General features: G+C 38.9%; 1 protein-coding gene across 1 annotated transcript in view; it reads left to right on the forward strand.

Moving 5' to 3' along the window:
• Positions 1-20,562, forward strand: part of LOC105929457 (potassium channel subfamily K member 2) — a 50,065-nt gene extending 29,503 nt beyond the window's left edge. Inside the window, exons 5-7 of the mRNA XM_036147435.1 lie at positions 698-908; positions 13,137-13,279; positions 18,820-20,562. Coding sequence (XP_036003328.1) covers positions 698-908; positions 13,137-13,279; positions 18,820-19,176 — 711 coding nt within the window. The 3' untranslated portion in view covers positions 19,177-20,562. The remainder of the gene's footprint in view (positions 1-697; positions 909-13,136; positions 13,280-18,819) is intronic.
• The last annotated feature ends 804 nt before the right edge of the window (positions 20,563-21,366 follow it).

Below are 21,366 nucleotides of genomic sequence, written 5' to 3' on the forward strand. Positions count from 1 at the left end.
AACTCTTCAAATAGGTCATTACTTTGTAAATGTTCACATACTTCGCCTACGACAGACATGCGGGAGAAGGAGCTCTGATCAGGAGAGTCTAGGGTGACCAGATTTCAAATAACCAACTGTAGGACAACAGGTTGCTTGTGAGGGACTATGTGGTAAACATAAGCAACACTATGATGACGTCACACATTTTAATTTAACACAGATAACACATTATATCAATCAATCGCTGCTTTGCCTGTAATTGCACAACAATCAATTATCTGGACTCACAAGTTTATAAAAAAAGCATTTTATTTTTTATAAAACTGTTAAACTTTACCCCGGTCATAGACTGACAACCTGTCCAGGATCCCCGCCTCTTGCCCATTGGCTGCTGGAGATAGGGAACAGCCAAGTCAAGTGTTATCATGACTCAAAATTTAGAGAATTTTCTGATTTTTATTTATAAAACATGTATCTGTTTTTTTTTTCACTTCACAATTACACACTACTTTGTTATGATATTTCACATAAAATGTCCATAAAATACATTTCACTTTGTGGTTGTGACCTGACAAAACATCAAAACGTTTAATGGGTGTGAGTACTTTTGAAAAGTTTTTATGCTCTGAATTATTAATCTCCTTGTCATTCTCCCTGACATGTTTGGTTGTGAAACATTTCAATCTTCTTTTTCTTTTTATATCTTTCATTTCAGAAGTGGAAAGTCAGCCAGACAAAGATCCGTGTCATCTCCACCCTGCTCTTCATCTTGTTCGGGTGCCTCATCTTTGTGGCCCTGCCAGCTGTCATATTCAAGCATATTGAGGGCTGGAGCACACTTGAGTCTATCTACTTCGTCGTCATCACCCTCACCACCATTGGTTTCGGAGACTTTGTGGCCGGAGAAAAGGGTCATCTGACAGAGGGTACGTGAGATTGTTTGATTTGCAGCATGTCTTTCATTTGCCTGTCTGTTATAAATACACTGATTCTAATAGAGGTGTCAAAGTCCCACAGCTTGACTCAGTAGATGGGCTCAGCAACAATGAATCTCCCACCAGGCAGCTGTTATGATCTACGTGGTACTTACATAATCACTGACAGGTTTTTCTTACACTTCTCTGGTATATTTTGAGCCCCTATAATTCCTTCTGAATGTCATGGTTTTGGAGTATGTTGGTGCAGGGTGTGCTTGGGTTGTTCTCCAGAAGCTGCAGGATTAGTATTTTGGGGCCGTGGCCTTGGCTGAGTGCTGCAGTCACACCTGACTTCCATAACCTCATCTACTTCAGAACATTTAAGGATCTATCTGACAATCATTAGGTACATGATGGTCAATCACTACCGAATGCACCTGAGAAAGTATTTACCCGACCAAGATCCATTGAATGGCTGTCCTTCCCATCCTTGCGTCCGGTCTAAGACATTTTCGAGCCCATCTCTCACCTTTACATGTGGTCTTCTGGAACATATATCTCTTTCTGTGGTTGTCATGCAAAGTCTTTTCAAACTCAAGCCCTAAGCCTACCCGTTCTCAAACTGACCTGCCTTTCCTGGAACCCTCACCCTCTGGATCTCACCCAATACCTCATCTCCAAGAGAGCAACCTTCACACACATGCGCACACACACACACACACACAAATATATATATATATATATATATATATATATATATATATATATATATATATATATATATATATATATATATGTAATTAGTCTGGCTTCTGACAACTCTCTGAATGTGGGTCAAAAAGCTGAATCAGAACAGTACTATCAGGCCAGGTTGACCCAACACTGCATCAGAAAAGCCTTGTCATCATATGCCAACGTGAATCAGTTTTACAACTCTTACTGAACAACAGTAATTTTCTAAACAATGTCTTTATCAGCTCACCGGCTTATTACAGGATCTCTACATTAACCCACTTCCCGGAGCTCTACCTCCTCCATCTTCCAACGTAACCGCCGTCCCACCTCTGTCTTCCCTGGAGCAAACCAGGCTGTGCAAAGCTTCAATTCCCACTCTGTTATGTTATTCCCACGAAATCAAGAAATGTGATAGAGTAAAACTCCAGTGTTCCCCGTGCTTAGTCAACTCAGTCATTTCCCAACGATCCATCCGATGTTTCTCACATCATTGGCTTTAAAATTGGCAGAAGTTAGATTTTACCTCCTCTCTGCCCATATCCTGCTTTGATGACTTTGTGCTGAATTTAAACAAATCTTTGGATGTGTAGTAAGTGATATCAATGATATTAGACGCCGTTGTAGTCTAAAACCATTAAATTTGTATTCTATTGACCTCTTCAGGCTGGAACGTCCAAGTGTTGGAAAATGCATCCGCCCACTCTCTAGATCAACAATCAAAAGATGAAATTGCAGTACGATATGAACCAAGGTACTTAGAAGAGCCAATAGAAGAGCCTAACTACCCACATAGAGAACCGTCTCCTAGAAAGAGCAAGACTCCACAGCAAAAAGGTAGTTCCCAACCAAACTTTGTGTTATCAATTTCCGCTTTCACCTGAAGGGTGTCCCCTCTCACCAACTCAGCCCAAGAATCAAGGGGAACCTATTAAAATTGAGCACCTTATCCTTGTGCTGGAGGAATGACAGATTATTCTAAAGAATATCTATATCAGGGTTAAACCGGACATTTCATTGCATCCTGCCCAATCCAACCAAAAGAGAGTTCGTATGTAGACACTGGGATTCTGACGGACACTCCCACTAAGGTTTCTTCTCCTTGTCTCACACTCCCAGCTACCCTCATTGTCAGTCTGGTCCTCTTCAAGCTTTGGCCCTTATTGACTCAAGTTGTGAAGATAATCTTTTGGACCAAAACCTGGTTATATCCACACTACCTACTCCAATTTAGTCCTCTGCTCTGGATGGAAAAAAACATCTTTGTGCAATGACCCACAAGACAGCCTGTGGAAATACTCATCTCTGGTTATCGTCGTGAGTTTCTATCCTTCTCTGTGTTCTCCACGTCTCAGTCTCTTGTTGTCCTGGGTAGTTCTTGGCTTCAAATTCATAATCCTCACCTGAATTGGAGAGAAAATCAAGTTCACGCATGGAGCGCTTACTGTCACTCTGCTTGTTTGCAGTCTGCCATCCCCTCAACTGGCCCAACTTTGCTGGAGGAGGAGCCTTCCACTGCCGACCAGTCTAACATCCCTGCAGAATATCACGACTTAAAGCAGGTATTTAATAAACATAAGGCTCTTTCCTTACCACCACACAGACCTTATGACTGTGTCATCAAGCTTTTTCCACGCGCACCTTTACCTTCTCCCCAACTTTACAATATGTCTAAATATGAAGAATAGTCAATGGAAAAGTACATCAGCGAGTCTCTGGCAGCTGGCATCGATCGGCACTTACCCTCCTCATTAGGTGCAGGCTTAGTTTTTCGTCTCCAAAGAAGACAGCAAACTTTTTCCTTGTATTAATTACAAAGATTTAAATCAAATAACAATCAAAACTAAGTATCCTGTTCCATTGCATTAACTCTGCTTTTGAGGCAGTCCAAGGACTGCTTTGACAACCATCTGAAAACCAAAGCCACTAAAAGCATACCATTTGGTTCGGATAAAAGATTGAGATGAATGGAAAGCTGCATTTACACAACACCATTTTAGCGATACCATTAGGGTGCACTAATTCCCCAGCAGGGCACAACAGGCCCTCATAAATAATGGCCCAAGCAACCTTCTCAATGACAATGTCAATGTCTTCATCTACCTGGATGACACACTCATCTTTTCAAAGACCCTCACAGATGATCAAAGACGTGTCCATCTACTCCTTCAGTGTCTTCTTGAGAGCCGTCTCTACAGTAAAGCTTAAAAGTGTGAATTCTATGTTCTGTCAATTTTGTTCTTGAGATAGATTCTTGAGAGTGAGCAGGAGAAGACAGACCCAGACAAATTCCAAGATGTCGTCAACTGGCCAACCACCGCAACCTGGATACAGCTCCAATGTTTCTAAAGTTTTGAAAATTGTAATCGTTGTTTCATCATGCCTCTACCAAGAGACATTTTGTTTGGTTATCTTGAGGCTGATCAGGCTTTCCATAAACTAAAAAAAAAGTTTCCCAAGGCTCCTATCCTGATTCAACCAGATTCCCTGGAATAGTTCATCACGGAGGTGGATGCTTCAGACTCCAGGTTGGGAGCTGTCCTCTCAACAGCAAGGTTTATATGACAACTTGTGTCCCTGTGTCTTCTTTCAGCTCAAGATTCAACTTTACCATACCTTGCATGCCAGATTCCCATGATACCCAACTAGACGCTCTTTCAAGACAGCTTACCTCTGATGACGTAAAAATGTTGTCATCCACATGTGTTGTTGGAGCAGTCATCTAGGAAATCAGTGACCTCACTGTCTCTATCAGTGGCTGTCTCATTCGATGGGTCCATTCTACTGTGTTCTTCAGTCATCTTGGGATGAGTCACACCACCGCGTTTATCAGAAGAAATTTCTGTTTAATTTCCCCTTAAGTAAAGATGTGAAGGAGTTTCTTTTGGCCCGTTCAGTTTGTGCTCCCAACATGTTTTGTAATTAGCCTCCTAGTTGCTTCTTTAGGCCCTTCCTGTTCCCAAACGACTGATGTTCCAAATGGCTGTAGAGTTTGTTACAAGCCTTTGTCTGCCCAGGCGTTTCACTGCAATATTCCCCATTATGTACCAATTCTCCAAAGCGTCTTATTACTCTCAAAAAACTTCCCCGTGCTTTTGGGACAAGCCCAGCTGCTATTTCAAAGTGGTTTTATGGCTAAATGGCATTCCCCCAGAAATCCTTGTTGACCAGGCACCACTATTCATATATTGGACGTGGAACGACTCATGCCCAAGGTAGCTCAAGGTAGCTTCAACTCTGGTTTTAATGCCCAAGCTAATGGCAAAACTGAACTGATAAACCTGGAAATGGAACCCATGATCTGATGTGTCTGCTCTCCAAGCTTTCTTCTTGAAATTTCCGACTTCCCTAGGGGGAGTACACCCATAACTCACACGTTTCATCTGTCATTGGGCTATCTCGCTTTGAGTCATCTTTTGGTTACCAGCCTCCTCTTTTTCCTTCTGATATGAAAACATCTCAGTAACCTCAGTTCACCACCACATTCAGTGTTGTGAAAGAATCTGGGACTTGACTAACACAGGTTTCAACCATACTATGGAACAAATTCATCATACTGCCAACCATATAAGGTCTCACGCACCTCAATACCAGGTCAAAGGGATGGGCTCTCTGTCAAGGACATTTCACTGAAGTGCATGAGCAAAAAACTCTCGGGAGCTACTAGGGATCTTCCTCTAACTAACAAGTATGAGAAAAGAGCTTTTGTTTTTGGGACGGTGATAGCTAAAAAAAGTGATCCTACGAATGTGGAAACTGGACTCTGTGCCTACATATGCTTTTTTGGATGGGATAAATGTCTAACATGTTGTATTTGGAGAGCTTGAGACTGTATATTGAAGAGAGAAGAGCAGAGTTCGATGAGACATGAGACCCTTTTTGAATTTCCTTAAAGTCTTTAGCAACCTTGTGAACCTCACTTTATGTCTACCAAATTTGTTTAACCCATCAAATCCTTTTATCTTTATTTAAATTTTGCTTTCTCCACCTTGCCATTTTTTGTCAAATACATTTCACCTGTTAATTTCTTTGACTATTGTTGTCTATGCAGATGTGTGTTGTTTAGTTTGATGGTGCATAGCCACGGTATTTGACTATTTTTATTTATACGTCAGTAGCTTACTCTGGTTGCATACGAAATTTGCATGAAAGATGATCCTGTCCTGCTTGCGTATTAATTATTATTTTGGCGTTTTACGTTTAGTTTTTGCTCAGTTTGTTGGTAAATAAAGTCATTATCAGGATGGAGGCTTGATGTATATAACCTTATTTTATCATGATAAAACCTTTTTTGGTCTTTTTTTATAAGCATATAACGTGGCTATATACCTTTAACACTTTTGGTGCGTATTTTGGGTTTTGTGTGTGTGTGTGTGTGTGTGTGTGTGTGTGTGTGTGTGTGTGTGTGTGTGTGTGTGTGTGTGTGTGTGTGTGTGTTTCTCTTTATTTTCGTATGTTCTCTGAAATTTTGTTATAAACATACATAAAAAAGAAACTCTCACCCAAGTTTTTGGCCCTTATGAGATTGACTCCATTTATAACCCTTCTACTGCCTGCCTTAAACTGTCCGATTCACTCAGGATTCACCCCACCTTCCATGTCTCACAGGTTTAGCCTTTGTCTCTTAGTCCGTTGTGCCATTCTTCCCAGCCCCCATCACCTGCCCAAGATATTAATGGCCATCCCGCCCACACAGTGCAACCGATTCGGGACCCTTGATGTCATTGCCGGGGCATCCAGTACCCAGTGGACTTAGAAAGATATGACCCCAAAGATTTTTCCTGGTTCAGCCTGGATTATGGCTTCATCAAAGACTTTTAATACTTTTGTATTTCTGTTTTCTCTTGGAGTGTGCTGTTGAGAGTCGGTGAGATCAACGTTTTGGGGTATGTTTTTTCTGGGTGGGCTTGTGTTCTCTCTCCCCTGCCATTACTTTCCTCAGTGACCCAAGCAACTTGAATCCATCTGTTTTTGTTACAATAAAACTTCTCAAATTAGTCTGTTTTCTGAGTGCTCCCTGCATGTGGGTCAGAATGCTAAATCAAAATATGACACAGAATTTGGTACAGTATGATGGGTTTTTAACATTTTATGCGAAGAATATGGACTTGTTTGGATTAAGAAAGCAAAGCCACCAACTCAAACCAAACAAAAATGTAATAAAATTAGCTTCTGTGTATTGCATCTGTGTTTGCACATACAAAATGTAGAAAGTGTAATGTACCATAAAAACAACTAAAATGGGAAAATCCATAGTTAAGGAACTGATCCTATACAATTACATTATTAAACCACATAATGTTAAGTTAAAAAACTGTGCTTTTGTATTACAGGAAATTTTTCTTTTGGTACATTTGGAACCAACAGTTTTTCTTTCTCCATTTACACCACTACAAGGAAGGGTAGGGTGCTGGAACAGCTGGAGGATGATGTGAAATCCTATTTCCTGTGTCACATATTGGCTCAAAAAGGCATAGGCTTCGCTGGCAGTCTGCTCACAGTATTTTACATTTCCAGTACTGCCACATGTAATTTAATAAGATATGTAGTAAACCTTTAGGTACCAAAATTTGATGAAAATGATTACTTTCCTGATATTTCCTAATTTTATGTAAAAAACATTGATGTAAACCTGGTAATAAAAAAATTGCCTAGACCTAGTTAACTAGACTGAAATATGTCAAGTAGGGATTTTCAATATGAATTTCATCAAGATATTTTGTGGTAACATAGAGTAAGGCTGCTGTCATAAAGCTGTATGCATGATTCTTACAATTTGTATTCATACTTGTAAGTCAATGAAAATGTTGTACACAAAAGTCTGCTTTTATATATGTGAGTATGAGAAATTGTGCAGCTTATGGTTGTTTTTATGTGAATATGAATCTAAAAGCACTATGGCGAAAGCCGCACTGCTCCACTTGTGAAAGTAAAATCTGTTGGGCTCTTTTTGGCATTAAGACAACAATTCGTATTGCCACGTTGCCAGACAGGACACTGTTAAAAAAATTAATATAAAATAAAATTAAAAAATTTTATATATATATATATATATATATATATATATATATATATATATATATATATATATATATATATATATATATATATATAGGACGAGTTTAGTGTAATGACGGTCAGATTTCATTACTACCCCCACCCCCCAGGAGTTACAGCATAGCCTGTAACTAGTAAACACGCTACATAAGGCTAAGATACTTTATTTAAAATATGATTGATTAATTACATTAATTTTATTAAGTTAGACCACTCACTTTAACTGTGCTACCATCACACAGCGTGACAATGAGTGTCTAGACACCCAACAAACAGCAGTCACATGCACCAAGAGCTCACCAGTTGCTTCTGCTCATTAGCCTAGCAATTAGCCATCATGTTGAATCCAGCTACTTTTTATGAACAGTTTGCAAAAAGCTCTGTCAGCATGCAAACTTCTAACCAGTCTATACAATTTTATTACATCTGTTTGTCCCCAAATGTCAGCAGGAGTGCCGTAGTCATACAGGTACGATGAAAGTATATGCCAAATAGTCCTTCCCATCCCATGGCTTCCCAGTCAGTCGCGGCCTGACATTCAAGCACCGCATAGACTTCCTTCTCGTTCGATTACGCCCCCTTGTGATGTCATTTCAACACTTTTCTTGTTGTACCCACACACTTGAATTTGTGTACACTGCAGTGAAGACTTTGTATGAGCATTTAGCTTCATACTCACATAAAAAAACAATCCTAACCCACACATATTTTAGTCTCATTTACATCACAATCAGAGTCTTGTGTGCAGTATTTTCATTGACATACAAATATGAATATGAATAGTTAGAACAATGCACACATCTTTTTCAATTTCAATTCAATTCAATTTTATTTATATAGCGCCAAATCATGAAACATGTCATCTCAAGGCACTTTACAAAGTCAAGTTCAATCATATTATACAGATTGGGTCAGATTATACAGATTGGTCAAAAATGTCCTATATAAGGAAACCAGTTGATTGCATCAAAGTCCCGACAAGCAGCATTCACTCCTGGGGAACCGTAGAGCTACAGGAAGAGTCATCTGCATTGTACATGGCTTTGCTGCAATCCCTCATACTGAGCAAGCATGAAGCGACAGTGGGAAGAAAAACCACCCATTAACGGGAAAAAAAACCTCCGGCAGAACCGGGCTCAGTATGAACGGTCATCTGCCTCGACCGACTGGGGTTACAGAAGACAGAACAGAGACACAACAAGAGAAACAAAAAAGCACAGAAGCACACATTGATCTAGTAATCTGTTCTACATTAGATGGTAGTAGCGGGTGAGCCGTCTTCTCTGGATGATGTCACAGTTAACAGAACGCCAGACCAGGTGTACCTACTATGAAGATAAAAGAGAGAGAACAGAAAGTTAAAGCTGAAATGACAACACATAATGCATAATTGAAGAACAGTAGAACTCTATAGAGTGAGAAAATTAGATCCTGATGTTCTCCAGTAGCCTAAGCCTATAGCAGTAAAACTATAAAGGTAGCTCAGAGTAACATGAGCCACTCTAGTTATAAGCTTTGTCAAAAAGGAAAGTTTTAAGATTAGTCTTAAAAGTAGACAGGGTGTCTGCCTCACGGACCAAAACTGGGAGTTGGTTCCACAGGAGAGGAGCCTGATAGCTAAAGGATCTGCCTCCCATTCTACTCTTAGAGACTCTAGGAACCACCAGCAGACCTGCGGTCTGAGAGCGAAGTGCTCTGTTAGGAACATACGGGGTAATCAGAGCTCTGATATATGATGGAGTTTGATTATGAAGGGCTTTATACGTTAGAAGAAGAATTTTATTTTTTGACAGCTGTCTCACTCCGTATGTATCAAGATACATAAAACAATGAAACGTATTACAGTATTGCAGTACAGGAGTACAGGAGTACCGCAGGGCACCATTTCTGTTCACCCTCTACACTGAAAACTTCTCTATCAGCTTCCCAGGTTGCCAGCTTCAGAAGTTCTCTGATGACTCTACCTTAGTCGGTCTTATCACAGATGAGGACGACTCAGAGTACAGACGGTGGATATAGAGTTTTTTAGACTGGTGGCAGCAGAACAATCTCAGCTTAAATGCAAGGAAAGCAAAGTAGCTCGTGGTGGATTTTTGCAGGTGGAGACCCACCCCATTGATACTGGTGAGCATCCAGGGAACTGATGTTAAGATAGTGGACTCTTATAAGTACCTGGATGTTCACCTGAACAATAAACTGGACTAGAGTCACAACACTGATGCTCTTTACAGGAATAGTCAGACGAGAGTGAGGCCTTTTGCAGTTCAAGGGACGCTCCTGAAGACCTTCTTTGACTCTGTGGTGATTCTGTCAGCCATCTTCTGTGTTGTGGTCTGTTGGAGCAGCAGCGTATCTGAAGCTGAGTGGAGGCGGCTGGATAAACTCATGCCCCCAGGACCCAGTGCAGGTGGTGGGAGACAAAAGGGCAGTAAGCAAAACAACATTGATGGACAGTGTCTCCCAATCCATGCATGGAGCTGTTGCAGAGCTGCAGAGCTGTTTTACTGACAGACTGCTGCACCCTTATTGCTCAAAGGAGCGCTTCCACAGGTCATTCCTCCCGGCTGCTGTTAGATTTAATCTATAAAACTTAATCTATAATCTCTGCTGCTCAAAACAGACTAAATAAGTGTTTAGAGGCATGCTTATTGTTGCACAGATTCTGAGCTGATTGTGAATCATTTACACGGTCTCTCAGTGTAAATGCTCTCTGTCTGTCATCCATCCATCTATTAAAAATTTACTTTTTTGCCCAGATAACAATAACAGATAATAATGTAATAACTGCCTATCCATAATGTTAAGATAAGCTTAAAGCTGCTGTACTGTTCTACCTTAATCAATACAAATAGAGAACATGTAGATACAGTTGTGTATCAGAGCAGAAACATAAATATGTCCTTCGAAACTGTATTTGAATGCTGTAAATATCTTTAAAAGAGACTTCTATATATTAAAATAATAAAGCATCTGATTCTGATACCTTAAATGTTATTTCCACTTAATGTTTAGCATTGCTGTCTAAACCAGACATCTGAGACAGAGACAGGTGGAAGGTTCTGATGACATTTTTAGAGTTCATTTTGATTTTCATGTCTAGTAACCAGATCCTTTTTATATTCAATCAGTTAAAACCCACCACAGTAAAAAAATAAAAGAAAGATCCGAGGCACTGATTAGTGAAAAAAAATGTAAATTAATTCATTCTCACACTACATAGAATGGGTTTCCTGATATTAAAACCTAAAGATAGTAACATTAATATTTTCATGAGTTTTTAGAAGTCAGAGCTTAAACATTTTTTAAATAATCTGAATAAAGTGATTCAGCGCATTCTGAATGACAAAGTCTAAGTTAGCCTTCTGTACGTCGTGAGCCCTATAATTTAAAGTCTAGACTGAGATTTTACTTTCAAATGCACACATACGATTAAGAGATATTCACAATTGCCCTACTACATCTATATAATCTTATGCTTGTTGGATTTTACTGTTGTAACGCAGCTACAGAATAATCACGTTTCTTTAGTTTGTCAAATATTATTCTTATTTCTTCTGTTAAGTTTAAGCTTCTGTTGCTCTTCAACATTGTTAAACAGTTTCTGATGAAGCAATTCAGATAGTAAGCCTGATTTGGTTAGTTTCGAAGATCCATTTGTTTCTGGGCAGATCAATACATCAAGTAGAAAATCCTGATTATCATCACATATTTTAGCTTGTAACATGCAGATCCAATGCTATGGAAAAAAAAAATGTTTGCCCCCTTACAGGATTTGTTTCTGTTTTCATTTTCTCATCACGCTTAAATGTTTCCTCCAAGAAATTGCTATGTCAAATAAAGATAAGCTAAGTATATGAAAAATATTTGCAGAACTGTTTTAATTCAGCTACACTGGAGGGTTTTCAATCATGAATGGCCTGTAAAACTTTCTTTACAGAAATTTACTGCACGACTCGTAAACCTTCATTTCAAGTTTTGAGCCATTGAGGGGTGGGTGTTGTAGCCCTGGACCACCATGTTTGTGTGATGCTATTTGTCTCAAATTCTTGTGTCTTGTTTACCAAATCCTCAGGTTGATTGTTTTGTAATTTTGAGAGAGTCAGCAGGTTTTTTTTATTTTTATTTTATTTATTTTTTGCCAACGACCTCTCCCGTGGATGCCATCGTTACCTATTATCTTTCTAATTGATTTATTTTGGCCACTGAACTGTCTTGTGATGTTTTAGATGTTGTTCTGGGTTGTTTTGTGACCTCAATGAGATTTTTCGATGCGCTGTTGCTGTGATTTTGGGTGAGTGGCCACTCCTTGTAAGGTTCACAACTATTCTGTTTACATGATTCTGGCAGTGATCAGGCCTGCAAAGTTTTTTTTTTTTTTAATTGTTTTATAGCCATCAATTCATGATTCAACTAGGATTGCAAACGTGTTTTCACATAGAGCCAGGTTTGTTGGCATAGATATTTCCCCTTAATAAATGAATTAGTCATTTATAAAACGGTGTTCTATATTAACGCCGATTATTGTTAGCTCATACTAAAATATGTCTGACGATATTTAAGGTTGACGTTAAAGCGTTGAACAGTACGGTGAGGGTTTAAGAAGATTAGCATATTTGAGATAAATTGAAAATTAGAGAGAGAGAGGAAAATGGAGATTTAACTATATATGATGACCTTAATGCAGTAAGTGAATCTGGCAGGACTGGAATGAGAGCCAAAACTAGAGGGAACAAAAGTGAGGAAATGATTGGAAGTCAATGCAAGGTCCTCACTGCGAGACTGTGTGTGTGCGTGTGCATACGTGTGTGTGCCCTCATGTGTGCGTGAGTAGCAGGAAGTTAGTTCAAGATGACTTGCTTGGGTGATAACAGGGCAGAGGCAGATGGGAAAAATCACAAACACTTAGCAGCTAGGTTAAACTTCCCTGAGCAGGCTTAATGATTATCGATTAGATTACAGCACCTGCATCAGCCTCCAGTAGTTACTGTAAGCTAATTAGCCTCGCGTCCACTTAGTTAAACATGTCCAGTAATGGGTACCCACATCATACTTTGCAGGTGTTGTGCTCTGTAGCTATAACTCTTGGAAAGATTGTATTTTGGGGAGTTAAATACAGATGCAAGTATAGCCCAGAAAATGAGAATATCACATTCTTCACATTGATTTTTGCACTTTGTGTATATTCTTAAAGGAGACATGTCCTCTATCTATCTATCTATCTATCTATCTATCTATCTATCTATCTATCTATCTATCTATCTATCTATCTATCTATCTATCTATCTATCTATCTATCTATCTATCTATCTATCTATCTATCTATCTATCTATCTATCTATCTATCTATCTATCTATCTATCTATCTATCTATCGAATGAATGGTAATTTGGAAGGAGACCAAAGAGGGTTTTCCATTTTAACCCACTGCTTGTGTTGATTGTTTCATAGGTGGTTCAGAGAGTCTGGAGTACCTGGACTACTACAAGCCAGTGGTGTGGTTCTGGATCCTGGTGGGCTTGGCGTACTTTGCAGCTGTGCTGAGCATGATCGGAGACTGGTTCAGGGTCATCTCAAAGAAAACGAAAGAGGAAGTAAGTGCTGCTATAGCTGAAGTATGTTAAAAATAAATCTGAAGTTCAAATCTTCCCTGCACACCAAGAGTGTCTAAACTTTATGCCACGTAGGCCAAAATTTTGAAGTGGAAAGTGATCATGGTCCACAAAAAAATTAATTGCTAAATAAAACTGCTAAAACGAATATTGTTTGTTTTTTTGTTTTTTTACATGATCAACAGCAGGCTACACTTGGAATATCTAAATGAAAGAAACAAATTAATCTGATTTTTGTAGAAAATTGATGGTGTAATTCATGTCCAATCTCAAATATACAAACTTTTGCCATTTTAAAAGAAAGGCTTTTTTTAATTCTCAACAAAAACAAAAGAATGTGGGTAGGTCTTTATTCAAAAATGCTTGCTGCAATGCATCAACATCCTGCGATAGTCTGTAAAATTTCTACCATCCTTAAATTGCACTCAGGGGTCGCACAAATGGCCCATGGGCCACACTTTGGATATGCTGTATAGAATGTAAAAAATAAAGACTTTGTTACTAATTAAAGTATATTTATGCCCTCTGATGTGCATATGCAGGTATGCACCAGCATCCTGGCACCTGTGCACCCAAAGTAGCCAACTTTTTATTAGCAAGCCATGCAGCGGTTTCCAATTTTCCACTTTCTCCACATAATCAGTCAGTGTTTTGCTAATCAAGACAAAACTTTCCTACAGTAATTTAGCTGGCTGATTGCAAAAAGACAACACCTGACACATCAATCACAATCTATACATCCATCCTCAGCAAGTTTCCCCCAGACAACGTGTTGCTTCGCCCTGAAACATCACTTCAAGCTCATGCTACAAATGTGGCAGATTGAAGGGAAGTTTATGTACTTATAAGCAAAAAAATAAAAAAAATAAGCTATTCTGCTACAGCTTATTATTGTGGGTGAACATGGAGGACAAATGTTTGGAGTCGTTTTTCACTTCAGCACTATCTTCACACATCGTCAGATGCTTTATACTGACCTGACAAAGGGCACATAATAAGAAAACATGGTCTACCTTGTGATTTCTTTTACAATATGCAAAATTTTAAAAGAGACACGTCATTATATTTTAACAGTTTATTGTGTCATCTGTTTTAAATACTGACCGAATAAACAAAAATGTTGGTTTTCTCACACATTATAAACTTTGGACATATCTATTAGCATAATGCACTCCTCATTTCTTTCCTCACATCCTTGCCTTCTGAGCACATCAGTGAGTTTTGGTTGAGAAACTGATTGTTGTCCGCCAGGCAGCCCGGCTGACTGGGAGCTATTTAGCTGACAACTGAAGGAGCTTGATGAGTGTTTAAATTTAAAACCATAACCACATAAAAGTATTTTGCATCCTTTTTGCAATGGTCTGGCTCTGCTTTTGAATGACCGCCAGCGCCTATGGTGCATAGCGGTCATACTGCAACACTGAAAAAAGGTCCGTCTAAGCGGACATTATCAGTTAATTGGTTGGAACAAACTTGAATCATGTTGATTATTTGTTGTCATTCCTCATATATCTATATCTATATATATCTGCATATATACTGGGTATATGTATATATACTGGGTATATATATATATATATAGATATATAGATATATATAGATATATATAGATATATATATAGATATATATATATAGATATATATATATATATATATATATATATATATATATACTATATACTATATACTATACTATACTATATATATATATATATATATATATATATATATATATATATATATATATATATATATATATATATATATATATATATGAAGCATGGAAAGGCTGATAGTGATTTATATAATGTTTCATCAAGAGCTATAGCTCTGGTTCTAAACTAGGATATTTGTCATTTTAAGAAACTTCCATGTTTTGATGCAGCTGCTGTTTTGCACTGAACTCTAAACATCTCTAGTTTGTGTATAGAGACTTTTGCAGAAAGACCACAGCAGCCTCATTTTTTTTCCCTCCCCTATAGCAATAAATCTGAAAGTGATAGTTATTCATCCTGCCCTCACTCTGCAAGGTAAATACAGTCTCACACTGGACGTCTGCTGGTGCTGAATGATGGGATGCCTTGCTCTTAGGTCATGTCATAACTCAGATGCAAAAAGAAAAAGCCACACATCTGCTCTCCTTCTGAATCCTAAATCATCCTCATCTTATTCTCTGTGACATAAATAAGATGGAGTGGTGGCTATTTGGAAGTATGCAGCCTTTCCCATCCTTCCGTTGGCATAATAAGTGTACATCTGTGGAGGCTGGGAGCTGTGCAGAGAATCAAATCATCGGGAGGGAAGGTTTTCAGTGGGAGGTTGCTGGAAGGGACGAGGGTCGATGATGAGCAGGCAGAAAAAAAACGAGTAGACAGAAGGTGTTGTTTTCTTTTTTCAATGTGCACACACACAGGTGCCATAAATTTCAATTCAAGTGTCTTTTCATGACCCTCTTCACCTCAAAGGCTGCTAAATAAATAAGGAGCCTGGAGAAGGAGACCTGATGCAAAATGAAGGTGAAATCTTACAATGACCATGGATGCACTCTCTATGTCTATATTATACACCTTGTATAATTTAAACTTTTGCAGAGCTGAACCAAAAAAAATATATTCGTGTTATTCAACTGGGCATACTGCTCTATAAAAAAAATCAAATAATAAAACTAAAAAGTGACGACTGGGTACGAGATTTGTGCAAAAACTTTACCATCAAGGCATTCTGGACCTGAATAAACCCAGCAGAAATTAAATAAACCCTGCTTGTATTTCAGGCTCTTCTTACTGCAAAAGCAATTTGCTACCCTTATATGAATATAAGAGTACTATTGTATAAAATCCCTTATATATTTGTTCATGATCTGTATCAGATGGCACAATGCAGCGATGATGGAAAAAAACCTCTTTACTGTGCCCGTCTCAAAAACACCATACTCGGATATTGATTTCTTTCTCCCCGTTTTTTTCATAAATCTCCACATCTGGAGCCGACCGCGGTGAAAAATGAACATTAACAGAGAACAGCAGCGCGTAAGGTTTTAAAATTCCTCCATGCAGTTTTTCTAATTGGAGCGCGGGCAAGACATGTGGGCGAGCGCTTGAGGAGAGAGCTTTTCAACAGCTGTCTGTGGAAATTAATGGACGTGCCACTTTTGATCTCAGAGGGAACTTTGTCAGCTGGGCACATTAAGGAGGCTGGTAGTATTAAACGTGGTCAGACTGACAATCAATGCATGACTTTTGATCATGTAATTTACCTCCGGTTTAATTTTAAATGCTTCAAAATTTAAAACATGCGATCCATACGCTGTCTTAAGCTTGTCTTGTAGAACTGGGTCAAGGTTTGGATCACATGTTCATGGTTGTTGTTCACCTTTAGAAAACATCTAAGGAATATCCACAGCCTCAGCATGAACTGGTTCACTTTAACGGGTGCCATTTCATAAAATATTTCCACATCGCATGAATTTTTTATAGACAGTCATATGCAATAAATTAGAGGATGCCTTCTGGTGACGCTCGCTTGTCAGTTGAAAAATAACAACATTAAAGCAGATATCAAACATACATTTCATTAAGTCCACATTTCTGAATTAAAAATGTTTTTTATTGGTCTGATGTGTGTAATTGATCTATATTAATGAGTTATAGAAATAACTGAACCTGATTTATTGAATATGACTGTGCGTCACACATCAATCCATGACTGTATTTGTCAGATGTTGTGACTTGTTTCTGTTTTATACTAAAAGTAACAGAGTGTTACTTTTTCAAAGAGTTTGATTGTTAAGGTTCAAAGACGTTTGATTGTAGATGTGAAAATTGCACACAAAAGAAGCCAGCATATACAAAGTTGGCCGTTTTTAAACTGCTTGTGCTAAGAACACTGACCCGCTGACAAAATGTAACTTCTGACCCGCTGTGCTCCATCATGCTGGAAAACACAACAAGTTGCGGCCATTTTGCTTGAAGAAGTTCCTCTTGGAGGACGTTTTGCTGCCAGCCTTTATTAATGCCAGTAATCATGGTCTGACTTGAGAGCTTGTCTCTTGAAAAAGCAACCTGTTTCCTTTTGGAGAAGCTGACATTCTGCATCACTGCTGTTGAGCTTTCATGTACTTCCTGCTTAATGTTGTCCAAAAAAAAGTGCCTTTTCAGCCTTTCTATTCACAAGAGAGTAGCCCAACAATCTGCATGGGCTTTGGTGCACATTCAACACACCCACCCGCTTCCAATGTTGAGCAAGCTCTGCACTGGTGGCGCAATTTCTTTGGAAAGAAACCATCCTGGTGATTCTTGGAACCTCTTGATTAACCTTTATTAAAAGCTCTCCCTTTCACATCCTTTTATCATCCTTTAAAAATTGCATCATTTCGGTGCAATGTTCTCAGCACTTTGCTCATATACTATATGAGCCCATTTGGATGCAGTTTGATGATAAGTGCTTTCATTTATTTGAAGCACACTGTTGCAATCACAGGAGGACAATAACATCAAGCCCATTTGCCTCTTCTATAGCAGTTTATTTCAGATGGACTCGTTACCTCCCCCCCCCCTGTGTTTATGCGGTGACTATACTAAGAGTAGATGAAAAGTTTATGTCAAGCAGGATGCACATTCATCTGATCACTGCACAATAGCCAATAAATGCAAATTGTAACAGAACAGCTTGCAAAAACATATATATATATATATATATATATATATATATATATATATATATATATATATATATATATATATATATATATATATATATATATATATATATTGTGCCTCGACCTAAATGTTTGGCCTTGTCTATATCTCTACTTTGTTATTCTCAGTGCTCAAATGAACTACATTTCAATGGGCTAGGTTTATTATAAAGCTGCTTTAATTCAAATGTGTTTCTGTTGCCAGTGAGTGAAATAAACCTGAAACGGGCAGAAAAAATATCAATATTTTATACCCCCAACTTACGAAATTAAGATTTATTTTTGTACAACATAAAAAGATGAAAAGCAACCTTTATGCCTTGGTTTTGTATAAAATAAAATGTACACTAGTAGTAACAAAATATCGTAGAAAGTCGGAATTATAATGATCTCCAATCTCTCTCAGAGATTAAAAAAATATGTTTGAAGTGAACTGAATTGAATCGTCCCTTAGTCTATAAGGTGGTTTTGAATAAAAGTCTCAGTTGATAAGCCGTTTCTAAAATATTTAGATGAACCTTTGCCTCCCATGCCTTGTTAAAAGTCAGTAAAATCCCCTTCCTTGCTAATTCTGATGCCCAGTTTGACCTTCACCAAGTGGTCTAACTACCTAAATGCACTGAGCTGCTGCCATGGATATGGCTGTCTCAGTATTTGAGATAAACAATCAAACTGCTGTACCCGACAAAGCAGCCTGCGAGTGTGATTTAACTAAAATAGATGCTCGGCTCAATGGATCTCAGTGGAGCTGTCCTTAATGTTAATTTGTAATGTGAGCAACAGCATAAGAGACAATCTGACATAAATCTTCATTTTGTCTCCGCAGGTCGGGGAGTTTCGTGCCCACGCGGCTGAGTGGACAGCGAACGTGTCGGCGGAGTTCAAAGAGACCCGCAGGCGGCTCAGCGTCGACATCTACGACAGGTTCCAGCGGGCCGCGTCCATCAAGCGCAAGCTGTCGTCCGAGCTGGGAATTAACGCCTCCATGAACCAGGAGATGACCCCCGGCAAGAGGACGCTGTCCGCCAACCTGTGTGAGGACAAGGACGCGTACCCCTCCTTGACGCTCTCTCTGAGTCCCGTCCCGGGGGCTCTCACCAGGAACGGCAGCTTATATCTGAACGGCCTCAGTCCAGATTACGCCGATCGGCAGGAGATCGCCATCATCGAAAACCTCAAATGAGGCGCCGCTTAATGAGATTCACTGTAGTGAGTACAACAGCTTGGAGACTGAAAACAAACCACAGGCTTCAGCGATCATTCACCGATGCCAGACGCTGATGAGGTACCTGAATGGAGCAGATTGGCGTTCCAGTGATTTAAGCACCTAAGCACAGATCATTCGTCAAGCTGTCCACGTTTATCCATGTTTATCTCTTGCGCGGATGAAAAACAGATTGGATTAAATCTATAGAGGAAGTCAGACTTTACCGAAGCTGTCTTTGTTACTGAGCCAAAACCAACGGGACTGAATTTGAGGCGGGACACTCAAACGCTGCTTAAGCTGGGAAATAAAAGTCGATCCTGAGGCCGCAGCACACTAGTTTTTTTTTTCACGTTACCCTGGAAAACGCTAAACGTAAGAAGCAATAGAAGGATCTGTGCTCGCCTCGTGACTGCAACCCTAAAACTGGACCGGATCGAGGATCCTAATTGTTAAAAAACGCCAAATTATCAGCGCTGGATCTACCCCGTGTTTCTCTACAGGCAGAAATGCTGGAAGAAATCTTCCTTTTTTCTCATCCTTCATCGAATTATTCTGACTTTTTCTGCCATGCATTTGCCACTTAATCAACCCTTTACTAAAGAGACGAATGTTGACATTATAGTTTCTTCATGAAACTATTCATCCTAAGGAATAATCCACTGGTGCCTTATTGAAAACAACACTGGACATGTGACGGCAATGAAAGACTCGTTCGTCTACGCAAATGTGTTCAATTTAAAGTAGTAGTAGTAGGGACATTTTTGGAGTGCATCCTGGACATCTGAAGAATTTTCTAAACTCTTATTAATTATTCTAATGAATGTTTATAAATGAAAGTGGAGAGCTTAATCTTTTAGAACTTAATGAGTCTTCTTGGTACCCTACAGTGTTTCCCTCATCAAAATCCAACCTTCCCCAAAACCAAAGTATCACCTGCTTCAGTCTTGGGTCTGATTTTTTTTTTCTATACTTAATTTTTTTGCAAGATTTCCTTGACGAATTGTAGTGTTTTCGCCATAAGAATAAAACACACAGCTTTGTATGTTGATCACTTGTTTTGTTTTACAAAGAACCTAATGCATATATAGTGCCTTGCAAAAGCATAATTATACCTTGACCTTTGTCACATTATAACACGGTTTTCGATTTCTCTTTAGAAGTAGATAACCTAAAATTGTGGCGTGCTTTTGCATTCAGCCCACAGGAGTCAACATATTTTCCTGAACACCCCCACCCCCCTTGATGCAGTTGCAGCTGCACGTCATTTCAGCCATGAGTCTACCAGCTATTCGCGCTTAAAAAACACTTTTAACCCCTGTTTATTTTATTTTTTTATTTTCTATTTAATTTTATTTTGTTTTATTTTTTTGCAAAATAGCTAAATCTCTTTCAGATTGGATGGAAAACATCTGTGATCAACAATTTTTAAATTTTGCCCCAATTCTTCCAGTGGATTCAGTTCTGGGCTTTGACTAGGCCCTTCTCACACAAACATGTTTTTATTCTAAACCATTTAATTGTAGCTCTGACTGCATGTTTAGGGTTACTGGACGGGGGAATCTTTGCAACAGTCTTAAGTCTTTTGCAGCCTTTAACATTATTTATTTCCCAGAATTGCCTTGCAGACACATCCAGCTTCAAAAGCAACTCTGCACAACAGCAGAATTTTGATCTCATTCCCAAATGTATGCTGTTACATTGGGGTAAACTTTAAATGGAACTTGCTTAGGCTTTCTTTCAGCAGTACCTTTCTTTGTTACATAAAGACAAGATTTGTGGAGAGTCAACAGACTCTCCTACCTGAGCAATAGATCCCTGCAGCTCTTCTAGAGTTTCCATGAGCCTCTTGGCTGCTTCTCTGATAAATGCTCTCCTTGGTTGCAGTGAAGTTTATTTGGGGGTATTGAAGTAAAGGGGGTGAATACAATCGATGCCATCCATCATTCTCCTTCAGCTTCCTAATTATGCACCACTCAGTTTTGGTCCATCCAATAAAATCATGCTATTCTCAATCATCCCAGTAATGGCAAATCAGCTGCAAATCGAAGGCAGCCGGACTTTTGCTCCGTTTTTGTGAAAACATTTCGACAGGATTCAGGTGAACAAGTAAACAGCTCACACCAAACAATAGACTCTAATGACCCAGGGGAGGGAATTGAAATGCTT

This window comes from Fundulus heteroclitus, chromosome 15, assembly GCF_011125445.2.
Source record: "Fundulus heteroclitus isolate FHET01 chromosome 15, MU-UCD_Fhet_4.1, whole genome shotgun sequence".
Taxonomy (NCBI): Eukaryota; Metazoa; Chordata; class Actinopteri; order Cyprinodontiformes; family Fundulidae; genus Fundulus; species Fundulus heteroclitus.